This window comes from Cebus imitator, unplaced genomic scaffold (genome assembly GCF_001604975.1).
Source record: "Cebus imitator isolate Cc_AM_T3 unplaced genomic scaffold, Cebus_imitator-1.0 Scaffold42, whole genome shotgun sequence".
Classification (NCBI taxonomy): domain Eukaryota; kingdom Metazoa; phylum Chordata; class Mammalia; order Primates; family Cebidae; genus Cebus; species Cebus imitator.
The window spans coordinates 16,296,833-16,324,745 of record NW_016107357.1 but is presented as its reverse complement, the minus strand read 5'-3'; the positions used below and the strand labels follow the sequence as shown (position 1 = coordinate 16,324,745).

At 37.2% G+C, this 27,913-nt stretch overlaps 1 protein-coding gene across 8 annotated transcripts in view; it reads left to right on the top strand.

Moving 5' to 3' along the window:
• Positions 1-27,913, top strand: part of LYST (lysosomal trafficking regulator) — a 215,736-nt gene that overhangs the window by 36,469 nt on the left and 151,354 nt on the right. For all 8 annotated transcript variants that reach the window (XR_001824545.2, XM_017526586.2, XM_017526587.2 and 5 more), the window contains 3 exons: positions 9,242-9,331; positions 12,450-12,648; positions 27,512-27,602. Coding sequence is in view for 7 of the 8 variants with exons in the window: in XM_017526586.2 (XP_017382075.1) it covers positions 12,457-12,648; positions 27,512-27,602 (283 nt within the window). In the remaining variant the exon portion in view is untranslated. The remainder of the gene's footprint in view (positions 1-9,241; positions 9,332-12,449; positions 12,649-27,511; positions 27,603-27,913) is intronic.

Below are 27,913 nucleotides of genomic sequence, written 5' to 3'. Positions count from 1 at the left end.
GCTAAGGGCATGAATAGACAATTCACAAAAGAGGATATACAAATGGCCAACAAACATATGAAAAAATGTTCAACATCACTAATGATCAGGGAAATGCAAATGAAAACCACAATGCCATACCACCTTACTCCTGCCAATAAAAAAAAAAAAAAAAGCCAATAAAAAAAAAAATAAAATAAAAATTAAAAAAAAAAAGATCTTGGCGTGGCTGCAGTGAACAGGGAACACTTCTACACTGCTGGTGGGAATGTAAACAAGTTCAACCACTGTGGAAAACAGTGTGGAGATTCCTTGAAGAACTAAAAGTTAGAACTATCGTTTGATCCAACAGTTCCACTACTGGGTATCTACCCAGAGGAAAAGAAGTCACTATATTAAAAAGATACTTGCACATGCATGTTTATAGCAGCACAATTTGCAATTGCAAAAGCTTGGAAAACCCCTGCTTTTTTTTTTTTTGGTCTGAGCAGGCTGCTGTATTTATTTGGGATAACTCACCCATATTAACCCAAATTTTGTACGTATGTACATTGTCATAGTTGCATGGGAGATCCAGGTTCTTATCTTTTTTGGCTGATTCCTCTTCCAGGAAAATCACATGGAGAAAGTGTTTTGGAAGGACCCACATGAGCCTCTTCTTCCAGTTTATTCATCATCTATTTGCAGAGTTCTGGCAGTGATGTTCAAGGCGGCAGATCTGCTATTCTGCAAATCCACTATTTTCGTTGCATCCTTGCCAGGAGCGCTTGATATAGTCTGTGTTGTCTACTATTAGACCCAAGCAGCTAAATCCTGCTGATGAATCTGAAATATCTGATATAATCCATACCACCAGAAATTCATGGTTTTTCACCTCTGCTAAGCTGTTATTTAAACAGTAAATTCTTTTGTCTGTCATCACTACTTTCCCCCATTCGACTATTCTTCCAATAATTATTCTAAATTACTTAGCCTTTAGCCCCCAATCTCTAAACCTCCTTCTTTAAGTAGACAACTACTTTGCCTGTTACTTGAATGAAAAAATTGAGACTCATTCTTGAACTCCCTCAGTTTCTGGCCTTCCACCTTTTAAGTTTTCTGTATCTACAACTATCCTTATCTCCTTTCCCTCAGCCTCAGAGAATGATGTGTCCCCTCCTGGTTCCCCTGCCCCAGCCTGACCTCTTCACCTATGCCCTTGATCCAGTCCGCATTTATTTCCTCTATGAAATTTGTCCTTCATTCATTCATTCTCTTGATCCTGTCTTCAGTTTCTTCCCTTGTGGTGGCTACAGTGGTATGCTACTAAATTGACTCTCCTGGAGAAAGAAACAAAAAAGACCCTAATATGTAGCCTTTGCCCATTTCCATGGTATGAATACCGTCACCATGATGATTTTAAGCTACCAACATGGTGCCACTGATGCTGGGAAGAAGTATACACAATCAGAGCTGATAGTAGATGGCTGGCTACACCACCTCTTATTTCTTATAGCCTAAAAATATGATTCTCCCAATTCTTAAAAAATCAAAAACAAATACTTGAAAGAAAAAAATACCTTCCTTAACCTATGCCTCCTTCTCCAGTTCCTCTCTATTTTCTTTTTTCCTTTTCTAATCCTGCCTTCTCAGGACAGTTTATACCTGCCTATTTCCTTATTTGGTCTGGCATTGGAAACCATGAGATGGAATTGAGGATGGTTGTTGAGAAGGTATATGGTTTGAACATTTCTCAAATTGGAATGAAAGGCATGGTAGATTTAGTCTCAGTAGTCACTGTAAAGAAGTTAGTTACTGGTCTAATATACAGAGGACTCAGCTCACCTGGTATGGAGTTGTTTTGCCCTGACAGCAGACTGCACACATGCTTTAGTTCTTGTGTGTGCTTCGCAGGTGGCTGTACCATTTATCCAGTTAACCAAGCCAGTATTCAGAGAGTTGTCCTGAGCCCTCCCTTACCGCTTACTTCTCCATCCAATTCATCGCCAAAATTGTGCTCATTTTAACTCCTGGATATTTCATAAAATGTTTTTATTCTGTTGCTTTAGAAAAAGATCCTCTTACCATTTGCTTGGAGTATTATACCATTCTTCAAATTTGTTTCCATACAGCTGGAGTTTTCTCCCTAAAATGTGTCTTCCACATTGCCACTGGTATGACCTATGTGTTCAAGATTGACCATGCCACTCACATGTTTAAAATAATTCATGGGCTTTCTGTCACATGTAGCAGTGGTCTCAGTCCTGACTCTTCATTAGAATCACCTATGAACCTTGTTAAAAATACCAATGTTTAGGTCATGCTGTGCCTTTAGTGGATTAGGGTCTCTGATGAAAAGGCCTAGACAAACTCTATAGGTGACTCTGATGAGACTCAGTAGTTAATAGATTAAAGCCCAAGGTTCTCGGCATAGTGTACAAAGCCTTTCACCATCTGGTCTTTGCCAGCCACTTCCTCCATCCTCACTTTTCCTGTTTTTCGTTTGGTAGTTGTGATACCAAACTTACTATAATTTCCTCAGTGACTTAATTTGAGCTGCTCTTTTCATCTATGATGCTTTTCTTCCCTTCTTTTCTCCTTTTATCTGTAAAACTTCTATTTATCTTTCATGAAGCTTCCCTGGTCATGCATATTGGGTTAAGTGCCCCTTATCAGTACATAGTACCCTATATATTGATTTGCCTTTGCCACCATAATGTAATCTTCTTGAGGGCAGAGACTGGAATTACTTAATGTTCTTAGTGTCTGATACAAAGTGGTTGTTTTGTAAATGATAGCTAAAATAATAAATAATAAGCAGGAAGAGGAATATGGAACAAAGCTGGAATATAGAGAATTGGAATGCAGAGTTCCTAAAACTCAAAGAAAAGGTAGAGATAGTCTCTTGAAGGGAAAGTGGTTATAAGGTGATTATAGGCAGTATCTCTACTAAACAATTGGAAATAATATGTGAAGGAAAGGGATAGGGAAAGTGGCCAAATGAACTGATAATTTTGCTTTTTATGAGATGGAGTCTCCATCTGTGACCAAGGCTGGAGTGCAGTGGTGTGATTTCAACTCACTGCAACCTCCTCTTCCAGGTTCAAGCGATTCTCCTGCCTCAGCCTCCTGAGTTTCTGGGACTATGGGCGTGTGCCACCACACACGGCTAATTTTAGTATTTTTAGTAGAGACAGGGATTCTCCATGTTGGCTAGGCTGTTCTCGAACCCCTAACCTCAGGTGATCCACCCGCCTCAACCTCCCAAATTGCTAGGATTACAGGCATGAGCCACCACACCTGGCATGAACTGATTTTTAAATAACGTGCACAAGAAAGAAGGACTTGAAACCAAATGGCTGGGCGTGGTGGCTCATGCCTGTAATCCCAGCACTTTGGGAGGCTAAGGTGGGCACATCACCTGAGGTCAGGAGTTTGAGATCAGCCTGGCCAACATGGAGAAACCCCACCTCTACTAAAAATACAAAAATTAGCTGTGTGTGGTGGTGCATGCCTGTAATCCCAGCTACTGGGGAGGCTGAGGCAAGAGAATCACTTGAATCTGGGAGACAGAGGTTACAGTGAGCCGAGTTCATGTCACTGCACTCCAGTCTGGTTGACAGAGTGAGACTCTGTCTCAGAAAAATATACATATAAAACCTATAGAATAGGAACTCAATCCTGGTAGAATAATGAGCTAGGATTTTGAAAAAGATTGAGCTGACGGTTTACATTTTATATGTAGAGAAAGAAAATGAGGCCAGGTGCAGTGGCTCACACCTGTAATCCCAACACTTTGGGAAACCAAGGCGGGAGGTTCACTTGAGCCTAGGAGTTGGAGACCAGCCTGGACAACATGGTAGACCCTGTCTCTACAAAAAGAAAGAAAGCAAGGGTGTGGGGATCCAGGGGTAGCAGGGGAAGAGAGAGAGAGAATGAATATGACAAATAAATGATAGAATCTTACCAACAAATGGACCCAATAATCAGATACAGAGAACAAATCAAACTTCTTAGCTTTCTTATTGTCTTCTCTGGCATGGAGAATGATCTACACACAGACCAATAAGGGTAGAAGTGAGAAAAGTAAGAGGAGAAAATTGAAGCCCAAGATTGGGGAAGAGGTTGTACCAGATCTTCTAGATGCTCTAAAATGAATTCACATCTCAGGTTCAGATTCTGAGAACATTTGTTAATGTCATTGCTGAACTAATAATCTTTGAGTAATTATGGTGAAATGTGAAAACTTGTGGATGCCTGTGGAGGAATAATTTTCTAAAATTAAAGAATGTAGATTCCGTAGATTTTTGTAAACTTGATGTTACTTTCACAAAAGACTCTAGAGATCATTTTAAAAGATTTGCAAATATTACACTTACTGAAAGAAAAAATGAGCAATAAAGGTTATGTGGGCTCTCTAAGAATTCATTCCAGATAACCCAGTTTCTGCTTACAGATTCTACATTTACAGATTAGGAGAATGCTGCAGCTATATCTAGATTCCCATAGGATACTTGACAGCCTCCAAGCCTATACTTGGGAACATAAAGGAGAATTGGATTGTAGTATGGGTATAATTATTGAACGATGGAACTCCATCTTAATTTAGTTACTCATTAGCAGCCTGCCAGGAAGTCTCTTGTGGGCTGCTGTTTTTTGACCCTGTTACATTCATCGGTTTAACACCTCCTCCCTACTTCTCGCTCTCAGCTGGCAGTCTTGCTGTTTATTGCACCAAGAAAGTAGAAGCACCTGAAAAAAACTTCTTGGTCCTCCTGTTGCCAAATATACTAATCCTCCTACAGCTATACTCATATTCTCTGGTGTTCTTCTTATTCAGTTAGATGAACTGCCACTGTTCCTTCCACTTGTGCATTGGTCCTCTTCGTTTTGCCTACTCATTGTTCCTAGAATTATCTCTTCTCATTCTAGTTTTTCATCTATTTTCCTTTCTCCGTTAGAGAAACGTGCTATATTTCAGCTTAGAAACAAGCTATAATAATCAGGTTTTTTTTTTAACCTCACTTATCTCATGTACCCCTCAAGCCACCTCCCATTTCCTTGCATGCTTCGTAGCAGAAGTTCTCGAAAGAGCTGTCTAAATTGCTTGCATTTATTTCCTCACCATTCTTTCCCACTCCACCGAGACCATTCTTTGAAAAGGTTGTCAATAACCTCCGTGTTACTAAATCCAGTGGTCAATTCCCAGTCTTCATCTTACTTCTCAGAATTATCTTTTTTTTTTTTTTCTTTTTTGAGACAGGGTCTCACTTTGTCACCCCTACTGGAGTGCAGTGGTGCAATCTCAGCCCACTGCAATCTCCACCTTTCAGGTACAAGCAATTCTCATACCTCAGCCCCGCAAGTAGCTAGGATTACAGGTGTGCGCCACCATGCCTAGCTAATTTTTGCATTTTAAATAGAGATGGGATTTTGCCGTGTTGCCCAGGCTGGTCTTGAACTCCTGGCCTCAAGTGATTAGCCTGCCTCAGTCTCCCAAAGTGCTCAGATTACAGGCTTGAGCCACTGCACCTGCCAGCTTTCTCAGAATTTTTGATACCATTGGTTATTCTTTTGTGTTTCAAGCTTTCTTCACGTGGTTTCTGGGAGATACCACTCACCTGATTTTTCTCCCGCCTTGCTTGCTGTTCCTTCCCAGTCTCCTGTGTTGGATGCTTATCCTCTCCCTTAACTCAGCCATGCTAAGCCTAGGGCTCAGTCGTGAAACCTCTTCTCTGCTCCCTTTGCACTCATTCTCTAGGTCCCCTCTGTTCATTATAGTAGCCTAGCCACATGTGGTTTTTGTCTGCTATATTGTGTGGCAGAAACTATAGAACAGGCTCATCATCTCAGAAAGCTCTGTTGAGCAACACTGCTCTGGGTTATTTCATCTGTCTAGTCCCATGGCTTTAAAAATATATCGATGACATCCTGATGATTCCCAAATTGATTCACTAGGTCCAGCTTCCCCACCTGTTTTGATCTTCAGCTGCCTATGTGATACACTTTACTTCTAAGAAACCTGTCACACCTAACATAGCTAAAACTGAACCTTATTTTCCCTCCCAACCTGCTCCTATGTCAGTCTTGCCTATCAGTAAACAGTACTATTCCTCACATAGGCTAAAAACCCTTATAGTCTTTTTTGGGTGGGGATGGGAAGGGACTTCCATTCTTGGGGAGAAGTGGTTTCAGGGGAGCACTTCTATTCTTTCCATACCTTTAATTCCTGAGAAGAAAGAATGGATTGACTTTTCTCACTTTTTCTTTGCAGCTTTTTTAAATTAAACATTCCCTTATCCAATCTTCGCAGTTATTTTTTTACCTCTTTTCCTCTTCTGCTCAATATCCAGTGCATCCAGCATGCAGCTGTCTCAGTGGCTTGGAACACACATTTCCCTGATACCCACATGGTCCATTTACTTATTCCATTCAAGTTTTTGCCCCAGTGTTACCGCTTTAGATCTTCCTTATCCATCCTATCTGAAGCAGCATTCCTGTCACTCTATACCCTTGCTTTGTTTTAATTTTCATCAAATTAACATGACCTGACATTATAGTGTATGTTTGTTTTTCATTTGTCTCTACCCCACTATAATCCATGACGGCAGGGATTTTGATTCTGCTCTAAACTCAGTGCCTAAATTAGTAGCTCACATATAGTAAATGTTCAATAACATTTATTGAATTAAATGACATATTGATGAAATTTCTGATGACATAAAACTAGGAGGTGTAGCTAATACATTAAATCAGTGTTTGTGTATGTGTCTTTTGTTTTTGCGTGTTCATATTTTACATTTTACCAGACGCTATATGAGAAAAAGTGAAGCATATTATTTTTCTGAGAAGGTCATTTATATGATTATAGGCATTTGTTACTATGTTTTTCATTTACGGTAAATGTTAAGATTATAAAAATTTTAAGAATATCACCGGGGCAAGTTTTCTTTATTATGATATAACAGTTGTTGTATTAGAAATTGAAATTATAGTAATAAAGTTAGATTTTAAATTGGACATTATAACTATAAAAGGCAAAAGTATTAAGACAGGGTCCCTGGCCTTAAGAAACTTGCGACCTAGAGGGTAAAACAGTTACAGATAAGTAACTACAGAGTGAGTCTATGTAGCTTAGAAACAGAGGCAAATATATAATGGCCTAAGGACATTGTTATTAAAAATGTATCTATATTTCCAGACATTCTGGACCCCTAGAGTGATACAGGATGATAAAAATTAGAATACAGGTATATATAAAGAGTGATAGTAAACTCAAGGAAGACACATATGGCTGTACTGGTGGTTAGAATGATGATCTTGGATAAAATTAAACTCCATGGATATCCAAGTGAAGCTTTGTAAAATACAAAGATAAAGAAGCCATGCCAGTTTAAGAGCATTAGAGAGATCCCTCAGCTTGGCCTGGAAAATGTCCCTCAATAAGAGAAACAGACAGATTTAGCTGAATAGCTGGCAGCTTTGACTTCTTATGGCCATGCTGAGTTAGTTGGAATCATTTTAGCATTGCAAGATAGATTGCCCTACCTTGTGGTAGTACACGCTGGAGGGTGGTAGTAGTCAAAGCAACTCATATAATACCATCTTTAGGCTCACAATCTGACTCATAATTTCCCTTCCATAATTTTATTTTATTTTTTTTTCCTTTACATAATTTTAGAGTTAAAAATATCTGCATGGGCCAGGTGCAGTGGCTCACATCTGTAATCCTAGCACTTTTGGAAGGCTGAGGCGGGTGGATCACCTGAGGTCACGAGTTTGAGATTGGCCTGGTCAATGTGGCGAAACTCTGTCTCTATTAAAAATACAGAATAGCCAGGCGTGGTGGTGGGCACTTGTAATCCCAGCTACTTGGGAGGCTGAGGCAGGAGAATTGCTTGAACCTGTTGGTGGGTGGGTCCGTAGGTTGCAGTGAGCCGAGATCATGTCACTTCACTCCAGCCTGGGCGAAAAAGCAAAACACCATCTCATATATCTGCACGATATTGATTAGCTCAGGAAGCAGCAGGAGCAGGTATGGAAGGTGTATTAAGACTCCATTCCAGGGCTGTTCCACTTGGTTGAGCAGTTAATATTACTGCTTTCTGGTGCTCTGCCAGAGGAATGAGGGGGTGAGACTGAAGTATTATACCCTGTGCTTTGATAGCTGTGTGCCCTGCTGTGGAGCTGCACCCATCAGGAAGGGATGTTTTTTCCTAATTCACACAAAGCCCTGTGTAGTCTAAGACAGCTGTTTTCTTCCTGGTTTGCCGTCAAGTACCTAGAATAATGTATGGTACAAGAACTGGTTGGCAAGCTGAAAGAAACTTAAGACAGTTTTCCAGATTTGAGCATTTTAAAGTAAAAAAAAAATCACTCTGGGGTAGGTACAGTGGCTCATGCCTCTAATCCCAGCACTTTGAGTGGCCAAAGCAGGCAGATCACTTGAGCTCATGATTCAAGACTGGCTTAGGGAACACAGTGAGACCCCATCTCATTTTTTTTTTTTTTTTTGGAAATAAAAAAAATAAAAAATGCCCAGTCTGATTTAAAACCTTGTAATTCAAAATATCTTCATGTTTGCCTCATAACTACAAGGAAACATTTTTCATGCTTCTTCCTGGTAAAAACTATAGAGAAGGGGAGAGCAGTTAACTAAAGAGAAACATCTTGTTGCTATCCCAGAAGTAGAAATATATCCTTTAGTCTTCTAGAAATCACCTTTATTATATTGTACACAAAAGATTAATTCATTCAAAAACTTCAGTAAAGATATGAAGTTATATGAGGTTTGGTGATGGTTAATAAATTGATGTTTGGTTTTAGTATTGTCTAAGTTCCTATCTGTCCTCAAATACCTTTCATCCTAACAGGGCAGTAATGGCTGTACCTAGAAACTTTGAGTTGAAGACCTTTTTTTCTTGATAGTATTTAGATACTCCACTGCCTCCTAGATTCTAGTGTTAAGAAGACTAGTCTAATTATTTTTTGCAGTTAACTTGTGATTTACCTAGAGGTTTTAAGTTAAGAACTGGAGGAGGAAAAGTAGAGAGCTATTACTGAGTTGCTTTTTCAGGTCACTGTGTTCTAAGATTCCCTCTCAAGAGGAATTCTTGAAGTAAGCATTTTTTTAATGTGCTCTTAAGATATAAAAATTTCATTGGTTGTTTCATACATCATGTGTGAAGACTGGCCACTGATTATGTCACAACTTTATTTGTTTAAATTATATGTGGTTTACTATTGTAATTAGTATGTTTGTCTGTTTTTTTTTTTTTTGTAGGTGAAGCTTTATTCTAAGAGTATTTGTTTCATCTAGTTTATGAGCCCAAATGATATAGATTCTAAATGTTACAGCAGTGGTGAAAGACTGGTAAGTATATAATGTAATAATATTAACCATCAGCATACTTGATTTTGAAGGCTTGAAACTACAAAATTATGTGACATTCATTAAACCTCAAAGTTAAAACCACTAAACTTTTCTTAGTAGAGATGGATGTATATAGTTTGTAGTTACTCATACAATGGTATATTGCATGATTAATGGAATGAACGTATAGCATTCAGAGGAAAAAGCAAAGTTACAAAAAGACACATACAGTGTACTATTTATATCTGGTTGTTGGCTATAACCTCATGTTATATATTCTTTGTTTCTGAGTACTTTAAATATTAGAAAAAATTTAAGGAAAATACCATGCAATCATCTTTTCAGTTGACACTTGAAATGGCTGAAAGTCATTCAATTGGATTCAATATTTCTGTTAGGAAAAGTGAATACTTCCTAATGTACAAAGCAAAAATGTCCCCATCACCACAACTGATGTTGTTCTGGTAGTGTAAACTAATACAATTAGATAGAATAATGGAAATTGCATGAATATTGGATAAGATGATTCAGAATTTTTGTTGTTTATAGATTATAGAGTATTATATCTGGGAAATTCAAAATAATAAGCTCAGATAGAAGCTTAGATGTATGATTATGATATCAAAATAAATCCACTTCCTATGTGCCTGTTATATACCAGTTTTGAATCCTAGAATATATAATGGAAAAAAAATCCCATTCATCATAATGGCAAAAATATAAAGCACCTTGGAGCAAACCTAACAAGAAACCTACCCTATGAAATTAACAGCAATTTCTACTTTAAGGAAATAAGATAAATGTGCAAGTAGTGTAAGAGTGCTCATTGTAGCTTTGTTTATGATAATAAGCTAGAAATAATCTATTCAAAAATAAGAGATTGGCTACATAGTAAACTATAATGCAATATATGTAACATTTACATGTAGCTATTAAAGAGTGAGAGAATAGATCATGTATATAATCTAGCCTATTCACATAAACATATATGTAATGTACATTTTTAAATCAGGAAAAAACATGCTTTTCTGCTTAGATTATAATCCTTTTTTGCTTATATGGCATCTTGTGTTTTTAGAAAGAAAGATTAAAATATTTCTTCATTAACTGTCATATCTAAAAATTTTTATTGATTTCCATTATCTTAATTTCTAGAAGATAGACTTAATTAGTCCCATCATTTTTTAGGTTTTCACATTTTTAATATTTCTAAAGTTGCAGTGTGTTTTGCAATGGAGGGTGTCTTGTAAGCACTTGTGAAGTAGTTGGCCTGGCCTGCGCATGAGTGCACTTGGTCATAGACTTTCACACTGTCAGTGCTTCAGGAGACTTCTGTGCATAGCTGGTACTATACCTGTTGAGTTTTAAATGTTTTCCTGGTTTTCTGAAACTTTCTGCTGATAACATCTGGTAAAATCAAGAAAGCATCAGCATATAAACTTAAAGAATGACATTAGTAGCTCTGAAGGAAAATCTTGGAAACAGTAGTGCCGTACTCTTAAATGCTATGTCATGAATGTTTCTGATGGCCCAGAAGGTGACATTGTACCGAATTTTTTTTGTGATAAGAAACATTGTGTCATAGTTTAATTCCTTTTTAGTGATGTGCTAAATAATTAGTTATCCTAAAATTATTAACAGATTTAGTGAAACATATTAAAGTTGGATAAATATGAACTGAATATAAATTAGGTTATTGGATTTACTGAATAATTTTACTTTATGAAAGCATATAAAGAAACTGATATTAATACATAATAGAAGTTATTGCTGCATTTTAGAATAATGAGAGATGTATTTTATACTTTTTGTCCTCTTTCTAATGTTCAAAAATATTAAACATAATGATGTTTGTTATACTAAGAGAGAGTTACTGTAATACTTAGAATTCTAATGAAATCAGAGAATTAAAACCATGAGGTCCCAGAATGAACAGGAACTAAGGTAGTATTAGGAATTTCTCTGGCATTTCTCTTTCATGTTTGTCTACTTCTCTTTGTATCCCGTTGGCTTATTTTTACCTAGTTGGCTTCTTCTGACCCTCAGCTACCTCATAATGACTACCACAGCTCCATCTCTATGTGATCTTTCAGCACATCAACTATATCCCTTTAGTTTAAATTCCCAAGAGAGAGAAAGAAAACCTGATTAGTCCAGTTCCCCCTTGCAAGCTACACTATGCAAGTCAGATCTTGTGACGAGCATGGATTGTAGCTGAATTGGGACCCAGAGCCTAACTGCTTCCTGGCAAGAGGCATAGTCATATTCCCACTGCCCTCTCAGCAGGTATTATGGGGAGTGCTTCCCCCTGACGCGGGTGAAGGAAGGTGAGGCAATACATGTCTTATTTAACTTAACATCTCTAAGTTAAACATTTTTTATAGGTTACTGGATACCTCAAAATTACTTTTACCCCAAAGATGAAACTATTTTGAAACTCTTTGGGGATTTTGTTGTTCATGGTTTTTCCCTTCTGAAAATTTGTACATTTTTCTCTGTATTTATGTTCCCCCATTCTGTTTGCTGTACCTTATTTTCCTTAATCTTAAAATGTCACGTTACCCTTTATTTGATTCAAATATGGCATAAGATGTGAAGTGGCATAACTTTAGCTGTTAGAATTATTCAGTTTTTATTCACCTGATTGGAAATCCTTTTTGTTAACTGAACTTTGGTGTTTGGGGAGGATGGGTCAGTAATTGTGGGCTCTATCAACTGAAAAATGGTTTTTATTTTTAAAGTACCCATTTATCCATTATAAAACACATAAAGCAAGAACATTTTATAAGTAATGGGTTTATTTTTATTCTATTTAAAAAAGAAAGTCTCTCTTAAAAAGAGAAAATGTCTTCTGTCCAGGTGCTGTCACTTACTCATTCTCAGCTATGCTCAGGTATTTCAAACCTGTTACTCATTTCTGCCATGGCAGGAATTGTTTAAGAAGCACCTGACTAGGTCAGAACAAAGCCTGAAAATATTACAGGGTTAAGTACCAATTCCCAGTAATTTTAAGCCAATCTTCAGTTAGAAACAAACAACAAAAACACATAGTTTTAAAAGTAAATTTGTATAGTTTTCCTAATCTTTTTTTTTTTTTTTTGTAATATTTATTTTATAGCTCTGTCATGAGCACCGACAGTAACTCATTGGCACGTGAATTTCTGACCGATGTCAACCGGCTTTGCAATGCAGTGGTCCAGAGAGTGGAGATCAGGGAGGAAGAAGAAGAGGAGACGCACATGGCAACCCTTGGACAGTACCTTGTCCATGGTCGAGGATTTCTGTTACTTACCAAGCTAAATTCTATCATTGATCAGGTAACATTTTTGTATCAAATACTTATTTTCATTAGTATGTGATAGTTAACTCTAGCTACATGGTTTTGGATTACATGGTTTCTGAAGTCTCCTTGAGATAAAATCCAATCTTTCACATTATTCCACCAAAAAAAAGCAGACCTATTTATAACAATGTTGTTTATTTGGATACTTTCAAAATGTCTGACGTATCTTAGAATTATGAATGGCCATAAGAACTAAATGGTTTCATATATACTATGCTTTTTATCCTAATATCAGTGAGATAACTGTGGTTGTTAGTAGAGATATAAGATATAATCTTATATCCTTGTATCTTATGTCAGAAACATGATGAATTTGCATTTTCAATAAATATCAAATATATTTTTGAAAAATTTTTGGAGGTTGCTAATTCTGGAGTGAAAGCAGAGAGTCCTTTTATGTGAACTAATAATTACTGAGTCCTTTAGCTTGTATACATCTAGTGTTTCAAACATTGTTGTTTTTTGCTTAAAGTATGGTATGACCATATATTGCTGTTTTCCTGCTATAGAATTAACAGAGTTTTAAAACTAGTTGAGACAGATGTTTTCATCTAATATTCTGTTACAGATGAGAAAACAGATCCAGAAACATTAGATACTCACATAAATTAATTTTAAGGCCAAATTTGATTTATTTATTTCATTTTAGTAGAAAAGGAATAATTATTTTGTGAATGAAAAACTCTACAATCTGCTTTCAGGGAACTAATTAATATAGTTAGTTGAAAAAATAATAAATTGTTTATAACACGAATATGATGGATATTTTTAACACTTTGAATGTTATCAGCATTAGATGTAAAATTGGCCATCATTCACTAACATTTCTTTGCTATGAAAGCATTTTGCTAATAAATACACGTATTTAGTAAATATGGAGACTAAAACAGGACCTCTGTTTTCACTATAAGTGAAGGAACCTAGCAAATACAAATTAGGAAGCATTTGTTCTCTGTGGTATGTACTTGTCATGGAATTTTTGAGGACATTTGTAGGTTTATGGTTTTTTCTGAGACAGAGTCTCACTCAGTCACCCAGGCTGGAGTGCAGTGGTGTGATCTCAGCTTACTACATCCTCCGCTTCCAGGTTCAAGCAATTCTCGTGTCTCAGCCACCTAAGTAGCTGGGACTACAGTTTAATCCCAATCAAAATAATAATAACAGCATTATTGAGATATAATTTACATATCATAAAATTCACCCATTTTATGTATATGATTCAGTGGCTTTTAGTGTAATCACAGATAGGTGCATCTATCACCACAGTTGATTTTAGAATATTTTCATCACCTCCAGAAGAAATTCCATACCCTTTTGCTATCATTTCCCTATCCCTTCCATCCCCTTATCTCTAAGCAACCACTGCTCTACTTTCTCTCTCTCTCAATTTTATGCTTTCTCATTTATGTCATAAAATATCTTTTAATGTATTATTAAATGACTGAAATCACTCTTTTCATAACAGCAGGAATAATTTTTCTTATAGGAATATTTTGCCAGTCTATACTGTTAGTTATTCTAAGAGAATATGAAGTAGTATCTCATTGTAGTTTTAATTCACATTCCTCTAACAACTAATGATGTTGAACATTTTTTCATGTGCTTATTGGCCATTTGTATATCTTTTTTTGTGAATCCCTGTTTAAAAGTTTTGCACCATTTTTAAGGTCAGGTGGTTTCTCATCAGTTGTAGCAGTTCTTTATGTATTCTGGCTACAAGTCTGTTGGATTACAAATACAGTGTTTTATTTGTCTATGTGGTGAAGAGAATACTTTCTCTTTAAGTCACAAAATATATTTTAAGGTATTCAATGACTAAAATTATTTAGGTCATAAATTAAATAATATTTTTCCTCTGGTAATATTTTTTAATCCCTTCCTTCCATCTAGTCACTTTTTGGAATATCTGTAGCAATAGTAGTAGGAACAGTAGAAGTGCCTGTGGACTGAAAATAAATAGCCATTTAAAACATAGGACTTTATCGAGGTTTAATTCTTTCAATTAGGAAATGGGGAATGAATGTGTGAGTTTTTAAGGGGAATTAATTGAATGAGATTTTATCATTTAAGATGAAATCATAACACGAGACACACAGTTGTATGTTTTAGGAGGAAATTTAGTTTTGTTTTTTAGTCTCTGCTTCTCATGAATAGGAGCACTTCTTGAGTACTCTGGGGTGATTTAAGCCTTTGCCCATCCACTGTAGTCCTTTTGCTTTATTAATATTTATTTATTTTGAGACAAAGTCTCACTCTTTCACCCAGGCTGGAGTGCAGTGGCACGATCTTGGCTCACTGTAACCTCAGCCTCCAGGGTTCGAGAGATTGTCATGTCTCAGCCACCTAAGTAGCTGGGATTAGAGGCATGCGCTACCACACCAGGGCTAATTTCTTTTAATACTTTTAGTAGAGAAAGGGTTTTGCCATGTTGGCCATGGTAATCTCAAAGTCCTGGCCCCAAGTGATCCGCGTACCTCAGCCTTGCAAAGTGCTAGGATTACGGGTGTGAGCCACTGTGCCCAGCCTATTAATAGACATTTAATATAAAGAACTAAATAGACTTTTTATTGAGGTATAATTTACATACAGTAAGTGCACAGATATTATGTATATAGTTAGACGAATATTGACAAATACACCTCACATCAGTAGTCCCAATCCTTTGGGAGACCGAAGTAGGTGTATCACTTGAGGCCAGGAGTTTGAGACCAGGCTGGACAATATGGCAAAATCCCATCTCTACAAAAAATACAAAAATTAGCTAGGTGTGGTAGTGTGTGCCTATAGTCTCAGCTACTTGGGAGGCTGAGGTAAGAGGATCGCTTGAGCCTGTGGGGATTGAGGCTGCAGTTAGCTATTATTGTGCCACTGCACTCCAGTCTGGGTGACAGAGTGAAACCCTGTCTTAAAAAACAAAACAAAGCAAAATCCAAATATATACACCTGTATCATTACCACCCAGATCATTGTTTAGAATATTTCCACCACCTTAGAAATTTTCCCTTCACTTACTGCAAAACACCACTGTTGTGATTTTTTAGCATCTAAGTGTAGTTTTGGAATCATGTAGTATGTACTCTCATGTCTCCGAAATTCATCCATGTTGTTGCATGATTCAGCAGTTCACTACTTTTTTATTTCTGATTAGTATTTCATTGTAAGGGTATACTGTAATTTGTTTAATCATTCACTTGCTGTTTAATCACTTGAGTTGTATGCATTTGGCTATTATGAATAAAGTTGCTTTGAACATTCCTATAAAAGTATTTGGGTATGTTTTCATTTCTCCTGGGTAAATATCCAGGCATACAATTTGTGGGCAAAGGGTAGTGTTTGTTTAATTTTGTAAGAAACTGCCAAACTCTTCTGCAAAGTAGTTGTATCATTTTTCATTCTTACCTGCAGTGTATGAGAATTCCAGTTCTGTATCCTTTCTAATATTTGATATTGCCAGTATTTTTAGTGTTAGTCCTTCTAAGTGAATATGAAGTCATATCTCATTGTAGGTTTAATTTGCATTTCTCTGGCAATTAATGATGTTGAGCACTTTTTCATGTGCCTATTTGTATATCTTCATTTGTATAGTCATTTGTATATCTTCCTTTGTGAAGATCTGTTTAAGGTTTTGTGCCATTTTTGAGGTCAGATAACTTGCTTATTAACCAATTGTAGTAGTTCTTTATGTATTCCAGATACAAGTCTTTGTTGGCTTGCCTTTTCATTTCTTAACAGTGTCTTTAGAAAATCCGATTTTTTTCTTTTGTAAATACTACTTTTTTGTGTCCTAAAGAAACTTTGTCTTATAAACCCCAGGTTGCAAAGATACTCACCTACTTTTTTTTTCCTAAAAGCTTTCTAGTTACTGCTTTTCTTTTTAGGTCTGTGATCCATTTTGAATTAATATTTGTGTATGGTGTGAGGTAGGTGTTACAGTTCCTTTCCACCTCCGCCCAATATAGTTATCCAGTTGTTCGAGCAACATTTCTTCTTAAAAGTCTGTGCTTTCCCCATTGAATAACCTTGGCACCTTTGTTGAAAATCAATTGACCATATATTTATGGATCTCTTTCTAGACTGTATTGTATTCCACTGATCTTTCATTTAGTTTTTTTACCAGTACCCTGTCTAGATTACTGTAGCTTTTATAAAAATAAGTTTGGAAATTAGGTGTTATAAGTTCTCTAATTTTGTTCTTGTTTTTAAAGAAAGTTTGGCCATTCTAGATCCTTCAATATTCCGTATAAATTTTAGAATCAATTTGTTATTTCTACAAAAAATACATACTAGGATTTCTGTTGGGATGGTATTAAATCTATAAATCAATTTAGAGAGAATTGACACTTAACAATGTGAGTTTTCTAATCCATGAACATGTTATAAAACTCTATGTCTTCTTTAGTTTCTCTGCACTATTAAGTGGTTTTCATTATAGAAGTCTTCCATATTGTTTGGCTAAATGTATTCTAAATATTTTATTCTTTTTTGATGCTATTATAAATGGTATTTAAAATTTTTTATTTTCCTGTTGTTTGTTGGTCATAGAAATACAATTGCTATTTGTATTTTGACCTTGTATCCTGTGGCCTCTGCTAAATTCATTTATTAGATTTTGAAACTTTTCTGTAGATTCCTTAGGATTTTGTATGTTGTCTGTGAGTAATGACAGTTTTACTTTTTTCCCAGTTTGTATGCCTTTTATTTTGCTTTCTTGACTTTTGCACTGGCATCTAGTACAAAGGCATATGGAAGTAGTGAAAGTGGACATCCTGGTTTAGTATCTGACCTAAGGAAAAGCATGAGTTATTTCACCATTAAATGTGATATGAACTCTCAGTTTTTCTTAGACGGCTTTTATCAGAATGAGGGAATTTTCTTCCATTCCCAATTCATTGAGAGTTTTTATACTGAATGGATGTTGAATTTTGTCAAGTGCCTTTTCTGCATCTGTTGAGACTATCATATGATTTTTCTTTTTGTTCTGTAATGTAGGTGAGTTATCTTGATAGTTTTTAAATGTTTGCATTCCTGGGATAAACTCCATTTTGTTCATAATTTGTTATACACAGAAATTTTAATCTATTTACTCTTAGGGAAAAATACTCTGTTAAAATATCGAAAACATTCTTTTTAATGGTTAAAGATGACAAAGTTGAAGTTTATGCAAGTTTTTTAAAAGAAACTTTGCTCAGTGTAAAAAGCAACAATTATATTTTAGTTTTTTGTTTCTTTTTCTTTTTCTTCTTTTTTTTTTTTTGAGACAAGAGTCCTAGTCTATCACCCAGTCTGGAGTGTAACAGCACGATCTCAGCTCACCGCAACCTCTGCCTCCCGTGTTCAAGAGATTCCCCTGCCTCACTCTCCCAAGTAGTTGGTATTATAGTTGCACGCCACTACGCCTGGCTAATTTTTGTATTTTTAGTAGAGATGGGGTTTCACCATGTTGGCCAGGCTGGTCTCGAACTCTTGACCTCTGGTGATCCACCCACCTCAGCCTCCCAAAGTGCTAGGATTACAGACGTGAGCCACCATGCCTTCCCAGCAATTATTATCTTTGCTTTTAATCTCAGCATCCATATCAACTAGATGAGTGTCTTTAGTTCGTCACTTAATTGCTCCAGAGCACAGTATCCTCATCAGTAACATAAGGACATTCAGCTGAATGCAGAAGCTGCAAGAAGTCACATAACAACATGCTGATCACATTCTATTGGTCAAAGCTAGCCGCAAGGCCAGCTCAGATTTAAGGGATGGGGAAATAGACTCTATCACTTGATAGGAGGAACTGCAATTAATTTGTGGCTGTGTTTAACCTACCATAGTCACTTCTCTGGCCAAAATTATTACGATTTCTCCTACACTCACTCGCCTCTAGGCCTCTTAAAGTATTATTCCATCATGGCATCAAGCTTGAAGTTGATGATTTCATGGTATGTGTCAGTTCTGGATACACACGAGGCTTTCACATGTAGTAATTTTGTTGAAGCTCTTCTTGATTGAGAAACTTGTGAATTAGACAGATTATCTGCTCCCCATATACCCTAAATACAATGAGATAGGAACAAGTTTATTGCAATAAGAAGAGGGACAGGAGAGGAACATAGGGTTCTCTTGGCCGTGGCAGTCCTAGAATCCAGTCACCACATGTCATGGCCCCTGTTCTAGGGGCTGTGAATATGTTTTTCTTTGGTGGTAATGGTTCCCCAATTCATGTTTCTCCAGGACTCTTGGTTCCACCCCATGAGGTGTCTTCTCCTTTCTATAAGAGATAGCCCATAATATACAGCTTTCTCCCTGCTTCCTGCCTGTTGAAGAATGGGGGCCTACAGGCCTCTTTTCATTTTGGACTGTATCCTATCCCTTTTGGGCCAAGCTATTAGTATTTTTCATAATACAACTTTCTTTAAAATGTTGTGAGTTTCTTGTGACTCTTAATGGGGTTCACTCTATGCCTCAAAAGCCACATCTATAATAGTCTTGGGGACAGCCCTCTCTGCTTTGTGTAGAACAATCCCCTGAAGATTCCTAGTACAGTAGTACTTTTGTCTAGGTGATAGGGCCTACTAGGTACCACTTAAGTCTTTCTGGAGTCTTAATAAAGAGTATTGTGGCCATTTAATAACCACTCTTTGCTTACAGGGGAGGTGGGGCAGAATGGGGGCTGGCTGAGCAGACTACGGTCTGCAAGCCAACCCTGTTGCCATTGACTTGTTTTTGTACGGTGTACAAGCTAAGAATAGTTTTTTATTTTTAAAGGGTTGTTAAATGGAAGAGTATGCAGCAGAAACTATATATGGCTCACTAAGTCCAAAATACTTACTATCTGGCCCTTTACATATAAAGGTTGCAATTCCTGGTCTAATTCAAGAAAAACTGTTAGCATAATGTTTATCATTGGGAAAAGTACATATGACATAATTATCCAGACTCATGAAAAACATTTGACAGGCTGGGCACAGTGGCTAACGCCTGTAATCCCAGCACTTTAGGAGGCTGAGGCAGGTAGATCACGAGGTCAGGAGTTCGAGACCATCCTGGCCAATATGGTGAAACCCTGTCTCTACTAAAAATACAAAAATGAGCTGGACAAATTGCAAAAATGGTGGCGTGCGCCTGTAGTCCCAGCTACTTGGGAGGCTGAGGCTAAAGAATCACTTGAACCCAGGAGGCAGAGGTTGCAGCAAGCTGAGAATGTTCCACTGAACTCCACCCTGGGCAATAGAGTGAGACTCCATCTCACGCACACGCACGCGCGCGCGCACACACACACACACACACACACACACACACACACACAAAATCATTTGACAAAAGGCCTAAAAACAAGCATAGAATAGAGGATTTTTTTTCATGTACAACAGAATGTGAAAAGAAGAATAGAAGACAGGGTCTCAAAAAAAAGACTCTTACCCAGGCTGGAGTAGTGCATTGGTGTGATCTCAGCTCTCTGCAACCTCTGCTTCCCAAGTAGCTGGTACTACAGGTATGCACCACTATGCTCAACTTATTTTTGTATTTTTTGTACAGATGCGGTTTCACTGTGTTGCCCAGACTGGTTTCAATCTCAAGCAATCCACCTGCCTTGGCCTCCCAAAGTGCTGGAATTATAAGCATTAGCCACCATGCCCAGCCACCAATAATATTTTTAATAAGTTCTATATCGGACCAATACAAGCATAATCCTTTATTGCTATTTCCATTTGATACTATGTTTTAAATACATGTAGTGGTAAAGTGGAATATGAAAATAATGATAGCTAAATGTGGGAAAGATGGAGAAATAAAAATATTATTTTTAAAGTAATGTGTACAGAAAAATCTAAAAACTCATCCAGAAGACTATTCAACAGTTATAGAGTATAAGGCAGATATTTTTTTAAGCTGTAGCTACATAGCTAGAAAAGGAAAGGAAAGAAAAAGATCCTATTTGTAGTACTAATGTAGAAACTTTCATGTATGTGTATATATACATGTATTATAAATAATTATATAAAATTCTGATAGAAATAAAGGACTTAAATAGTCCATATACATATATTCCTGCTTATGCATGGAAGATCAAATTTAATTAGATTTAATGTAATACAAAAATACCTGTTAGGTATTAGGCTGGGTTTGGTGGCTCACCCCTGTAATCCTACCACTTTGGGAGGTGAAGGCAGACAGATTGCTTGAGCCCAGGAGTTCAAGACCAGCCTAGGCAACGTGGCATAACCCCATCTCTACAAAAATTAGCCAGGTGTGGTGGCACATGCCTGTAGTCCCAGCTACTTGGGAGGCTGGGGCAGGAGGATCACTTGGGCCTGGGTGGTGGAGGTTGCAGTGAGCCATGATTGTGACACTGAACTGCAGCCTGGGTAACAGAGTGAAACCCTGTCAGAAAGAGAGAAAGAGAGGGGGAGAAGAGAGAAGGAGAGGGAGAGGAGGGAAGGAAGGAAGGAAAGGAGGAAGGAGGGAAGGAGGGAAAGGAAAGGAAGGGAGAAGGAAAGGAGAGGTAGGAGAAAAAGAAAGGAAAAAGAAAAAGAAAAGAAAAACCTGTTAGTTTTCTATCACACTCCGGATAGAGTCCACGTTCCTTATGTCATCCAGAAGTCTTTGAACCCTAGCAATCTGGTGCCTATCTACCTTTGCAGCTTCTTAGACATCAGTCCAGTTTGTGATATAAGCCTTTTGACTCACTTGCCCATTCTCTCCCATCCTGCCACTTCTACTTCTGAATGGCTAGGATAGGCAATTAGTTTAAAACCCAGTCTAAACAATGGTTATGAAAAGGGCCACTGCCTGGCACCTTGTTGGTACTTGAAATACATTTCTTGAATGGAAAAATTACCTCAATGAAAGTTATTTTACTGTTTGTTGTTTCTATGGGGAGTTTTAAAAAGGTATAACAGTTATTTTCCCTGTAGAAAGGAAGACATAAAAGTATAAGTATTAAATATGAATGGTATGTTATTGGCTGATTTCTCTTGATTGGGTGGTCTAGAAATAGCCAGGGAATGGATCAGTTCATGGCATGTATTGTCTAATATGGCACACTGGGAACTTGCCACTTGGATGGCGTCAGGGAACACCTCATTTCCCTGAATTCTGTGACTATTGCATGTACATAGGACCTTCGGAGATAAAATCTTGGTTTGAAATAGAGGGCTGCAAGTTCTCATTTGCCAGGGTACCCACAAATTAAGGGTAAGGGATTTTATCACTTCTAAAAGGACAGAATTACAAATGTGTTTTTTTGGGGGACCAGAAAGGATAAATCTGGTAATAAATGATACCCAGATACTAATAAAAAAGTAATACATCCAGAGAATTGAAGAGAACTTTCCCAATAATGAAATATGTTTAAAATTATGATAATCAAATGTGAAGCAAAGACTTCTTTCCCCCAGTGCTATATTGGGCAGCAGGGTAGTACGGGATGCTCCCTTCAGGACTACAATTCCAGCAGAGGGTCCAAAAAACAAAAATCTGCACTTGCCTCAGTCTCATTCTTTCAAGACCCATGGTTTACAAGAACTAACTCACTTGGTGAAATGGAGGCAACAGGCATGTTCTTCCTCTCTCTTGAGAGAGGGAAAACAGCAGTCTTGGGTTGGTGTGGGTGGAGAAGCTCCGCAGAAGAGGTATTGCCGGATCTGAGCCTTGAAGGTAGTTGAGAAGCCCTCAGCTAAGTGGGAAGGACCTTGTATCATGCAGAGCTCTGCCAGGAGTCCGGAATGTCTATTCATGCAGCAGTGATGATTTGCCAGTATACTCTTGTGGAGCAAGGGCTAAGTTATCAGTACATCATGTCTGCAGCACTTTCCTTGAGGTTTCTGCAAGCTCCATTAGAATGGAGCTATTAGTTCACCTGCTAAATATAAAGACTCAGATTAGGAGAACTCTACAGAAAAGATTTGCCAAAAATTGGTTTATCTTTTTTTAAAAATGTATATTTTTATTGGCATCTTTAAAAATGTTGAGCTATACTGGGTATGAACTATACACAGAAATGTTATTTATACATCTTTAAAAGTCTTATTATTCGGAAGTAAAGCACCTGGAAATGGGGCTCTTTTATATGTTTTATTTTGCATCCAAAATTTAAAGTAATTCATGTAGTGAATGATTATTGAATACTCAACTCCATGTTAGGCATTAGGTGGCAGAAAAGGGGGTGATTGCTGAGGGCTAGGGCCCGAGGGAGTCCATGCTCTGAGAGACGACTGAGAAGTATGTTTGGGAAAGTTTCCCATCATGTTTAGAGATATATCTATTTTTGTGTGATCCACAAAGGCCCATTAGATCTGACACTGCCTACCCATCAGACCTACACCCTCCAGCATTGTTTCCTAGCCCTCTCCCCCTTGCTCTATGTGTTTTAGCCACACTTTCCTTCTTTCTTTCTTTTTTTAAAAGAGGATGTAATATATAATTTGAAAGTTTAAACAGTCATGAAAACAATCACAAAATGATTAAAATTAATTATAATCATGAAGTTACAAATTAAAAATAACCATAAAATGACAAATTTCTGGAAAAATGTACATCGCAAAACTGACATGTATAAATCTCAAAAAAGCCTCACAGAAAATATTGTAAAACAACATATTTTCTCCTTCAAGGGCTTAAGGGACAAATCCTATTGCCAGTGAATTCCTTCAAAGTCTTAATGAATAGATCATTTTTGTGGTAACAAATATGTTTTTTTAACTTTTAGGTTCAGGGGTGCATGTGCAGGTTTGTTATATAGGCAGATTTCATGTCATGGGGTTTGTGTACAGACTGTTTCATCACCCAGGTAATAAGCATGGTATCCAATTAGTTTTTTGGTCCTCACCCTTCTCACACCCTCAATCCTGACAGAGGCCCCAGTGTCTGCTCCCTTCTTTGTGTCCATGTATACCCAAGGTTTAGCTCCCACTTATAACATGAGAACATGCAGTATTTGGTTTTCTGTTTCTGTGTTAGTTCACCTAGGATAATGACCTCAGCCTCCATCTGTATTGCTATAAAGGACATGAATCTCGTTCTTTTTCGTGGCTTCACAGTATTCTATGATGTATATGTGCACATTTTCTTTATCCAGTCTACCGTTGATGGGTATTTAGGTTGATTTGCTATCATGAATACTGCTTTGATGAACATAAACATGCATTTGTCTTTATGGTAGAATGATTTATATTCCTTTGGGTATATGCCTGATAATGAGATTGCTGGGTTGAATGGTAGTTCTGTTTTAAGTTCTTTGAGAAATTACCAAATTGCTTTCCACAATGGCTGAACTAACTTATGTTCCCACCAGCATTATATAAGTGTTCCCTTTTCTCCACAACCTTACCAGCATGTTAATTTTTTTTATTTTTAGTAGCCATTCTGACTGGCGTGAGATGATATCTCATTGTGGTTTTTATTTGCATTTTTCTAATGGTTAGTGATGTTGAGCATTTTTTCCTATGCTTCTTGGCATGTGTTTGTCTTCTTTTGAAAAGTGTCTGTTTGTGTCCTTTCACCACTTTTTAATGGGGTCGTTTGTCTTTTACTTATGAAGTTGTTGAAGTTCGTTATAGATTTTATATATAAGACCTTTGTCAGATACATGGTTTGCAAATATTTTCCCCCATTCTGTAGATTGTCTGTTTACTCTGTTGATAGTTTCCTTTGCTGTGCAGAAACTCTTTAGTTTAATTAGGTCCCATTTGTCAACTTTTATTTTCATTACAATTGCTTTTGGCATTCTTTGTCATGAAACCTTTGCTAGGGCCTATGTCCAGGATGGTATTTCCTAGGTTATTTTCCTAGGTTGTAAGTGTGCAGCTTTATTTCTGGGCTGTCTATTCTGTTCCATTGGTTTCTGTATCTGTTTTGTACCAGTACCATACTGTTTTAGTTACTATAGCCTTGTAAAGTAGTTTGAAGTCAAGTAATGTGATGCCTCTAGCTTTGCACTTTTTAAGATTGCTTTGGCTATTTGGGATCCTTTTTCATTCCATATGAATTTTAAAATAGCTCTTTCTAATTATTTGAAGAATGTCATTGGTAGTTTGATTGGAATAGCGTTGAATTTGTAAATTGCTTTGGGCAGTATGGCCATTTTAACGATATTGTTTCTATTCATGAACGTAGAATGTTTTCCATTTGTTTGTGTCATCTCTGATTTCTTTAAGCAATGTTTTATAATTCTCATTTTAGAAATCTTTCACCTTCCTAGTTAGCTTATTCCTAGGTATTTTATTCTTTTTGTGACTGTTGTGATTGAGATTGTGTGCTTGGTTTGGCCTCAGCTTGGGTGTTGTCGATGTGTAGAAAGCCACTGATTTGTGTACATTGATTTTGTATACTAAGACTTTGCTAAAGTTATTTATCAGATCTAGGAGCTTTTGGGCTTTCTTGCTTTCTATGAAAAAGCCAGACCCATTCCCAGTACTTCATATACTTGCTAGGAGCCCTTTTCTTCCAAATCTTTGCATGGATGCCTTCTTTTCATCAATTAACTGTCTGCTTAAATAGCCTATCCTAAATAGCCTGTCTAAAGTGTTACTCTTTTCATCACTCTGTAGTCTCTTTCCTAGATAACTTCCTTTATAGCTCAGCATTATATCTGAAATTTTCTTATTTTTACCCATTATTTTCTGTCTCCTCTGCTAGAAAGTTGGCTTCATGAAGATACGGATATTGTGTTCAAAACACAGCATTTGAAGCACCTGACACAGTGCCTGGCCCGTTTAGTAGGGGGATTAACAAATATTTGTTTAATTAATAAAAGAGGAAAATGGGCATTCAGACAATTAACAGTTCAGCAGGGTGTTTGCTGGAATGGAAGCAAATTGGGAACATGAAAGCTAAGTTTACTAAGGGAAGCAGGTAGGGTATTAGAGAAGTCTCCCCACAGAGGAACTAAAAATCTAGAGAATGAGTTGCAGTTTGGCAGATGGGAGGATGGAGAATTGCAGAAAGTGTATGTAAGGAATACCTGTTGGGAGCACCAGAGACCAGTAGTGTTCAGGGAAAACCCTTACCAGCTAGATGTATGGGGAGTACTTGTGTGTGGCAGAGGGAGCTGAAACTGGGCAGGTCAACAGGAATCATTGCCATGAAGGGTTCCTATGCCTAAAAAGGGGTTTAGATTTTACTAAACCCCTTTTTTGAGGAATTCTGAGCCTTTTCACAACCAGGATGCCAGAAAGAATATTCTGAACGTCCTGTCTCTGCTTTCTCACTTCCTTTGGCTCTTCAGCCTATTGTAATTGGACTTGCACCCAAATCACTCCATTAAAACTGTGTTAGTTAAGGAGCAGTCCTGTTGCTAAACGCTTTTTCGGCCATCATGTCACACAGTGAAAGGGCTACAGCTTTGGCCCTGCTGACTCCTTTCTTTCCTGAACTGCTCTCTACCTTGATTTTTCTGTTGTACTTCTTTTTCTGGGGGCTACTTTTCAGTAGAAGCCTTTTCAGGCTTCTCTTTTACACTGCCCATCTTTAAGTCTTTAAATATTCTCCAGAGTCCCATTCTCGGTGGTCTCCTATTGTCATTCTATATTCTTGCCCTGGGAAAACTCACATATGTCCTTGACTTTCACTCCAATGACTCCCAAATCTTGTTATTCATATTTTTTAAGTTCCAGACCTATATATTTACTGTCTGCTAAAAAGCTGTCTTCATTAGGATGGCCCATAGACATCTCAAACTCAATATGTCTAAAAAGTGAATCTATCATCTTTATCCCAACCTAATACCAGGCCTAAATTTCCTGTCTAGTAAATACATTATTGCTACCTAGTTGCTGAAACCAGAAACTTGTGAGTCTTTTTAGATCTTTTTTTTCCTCCCTTGTGTGCAATAATCAACTGCAAATTATTTTATTTCTACCTTACAGTTTCTCAAATATGTCTCCTTTCCCTTCTACTGTTGGAGTACTTCAGAAAGTCATCATCTCTCATCTGGATTACTGTTTCCTTACCTCTAACACTGACTGCTTCCCCTTCCACCTAATTCTGTGCCACAAATCTGATTGCGTCATGCTGACCCCCTTCCCCACTGAATGGTGTAAGGCAAGAACTCAAGCTTGATTTATCATTAAATCCTTTACCACCCATGTCCCAGGTGTCCCAAGTCTAGCTCTCTAGCTCCAATTCTACTTCCATACTTCTGATAATAACTGCTTCTTTTTCTGAACTGCTGAACTGAATGCTTGTACCACCCCTGGGTACTTACTCATACTACATGCCTTCTGCTGTTATTTAACTGTTTGTGTGTATGTATTTTATGGACCAAATGAGGGGACCTTCTCCAGGGCTTGGACCATATCATCCAGAAAGGGTAAGACAGTAATTTTTGTGGACATAGTGTGCAGTCAATAAATATTTATTGGATTTTCACTAACAAATCTTTCTCTCCTTATGTATTATTTATTAATCAGGTCAATTTCTCTTTTTAAAATTGTTGTATCTGAGTTTTACATTTAACTGCATGAAAGCTTCACATTTTTCTAGTAACTTTGTGATATTGGTTTGCTAATTAATAGGGCTTAACTTTTCATTTTCACTTAGCAAATCTGTTTCTTCATAGGTGAGGAATTCTTGCAGTGTGCATGGTGGTAACAACAGCTATTTTTGGAAATATCAGCAAGAGTTTGCTAAATACTGTCAAATACTCTTAGATTCTTCTATCATTAGAAAGGCTTATAAACGTAAAAGTATCACAGCTTTGATTGGATCGAAGATAGGTTAATTTGATTCTTAGCTTTTCAAATGCAGCCTTTCAAGAAAAATGATTTTTTGGCTCAGTTTAAGACAAGATATTAGGAATTGATGTGTCTTAACGCCTTAGAACATGAAGGATTCTTTTGTTACTGACACAGGCATTGACATGTAGAGAAGAACTCCTGACTCTTCTTCTGTCTCTCCTTCCACTGGTATGGAAGATACCTGTTCAAGAAGAAAAGGCAACAGGTATGCTTTTTCCCTTTCTCATATCACTTGTGTTATCAAAATTTCATAGAAAAGTTACTTCTGCCTGAATGGTTTATTCTGATTCAGATTCAGAACAGTGTATGTTATTGTGATTTATTATATGCTAAATATGAAAAATTCTTTAGGCAAACATATTTTTATTTCTTCCAATAATACAAAAACCATGGTGCTTCTTGGGGGATTACTTGAGTATACTAATGATTAGAAAATGTATGAAGAAGAGAACACTTATCAGGAGTAAATCTAGGTATGCAGCATTACATCAGAAAACCGGATAGTGAAAAGTTTGA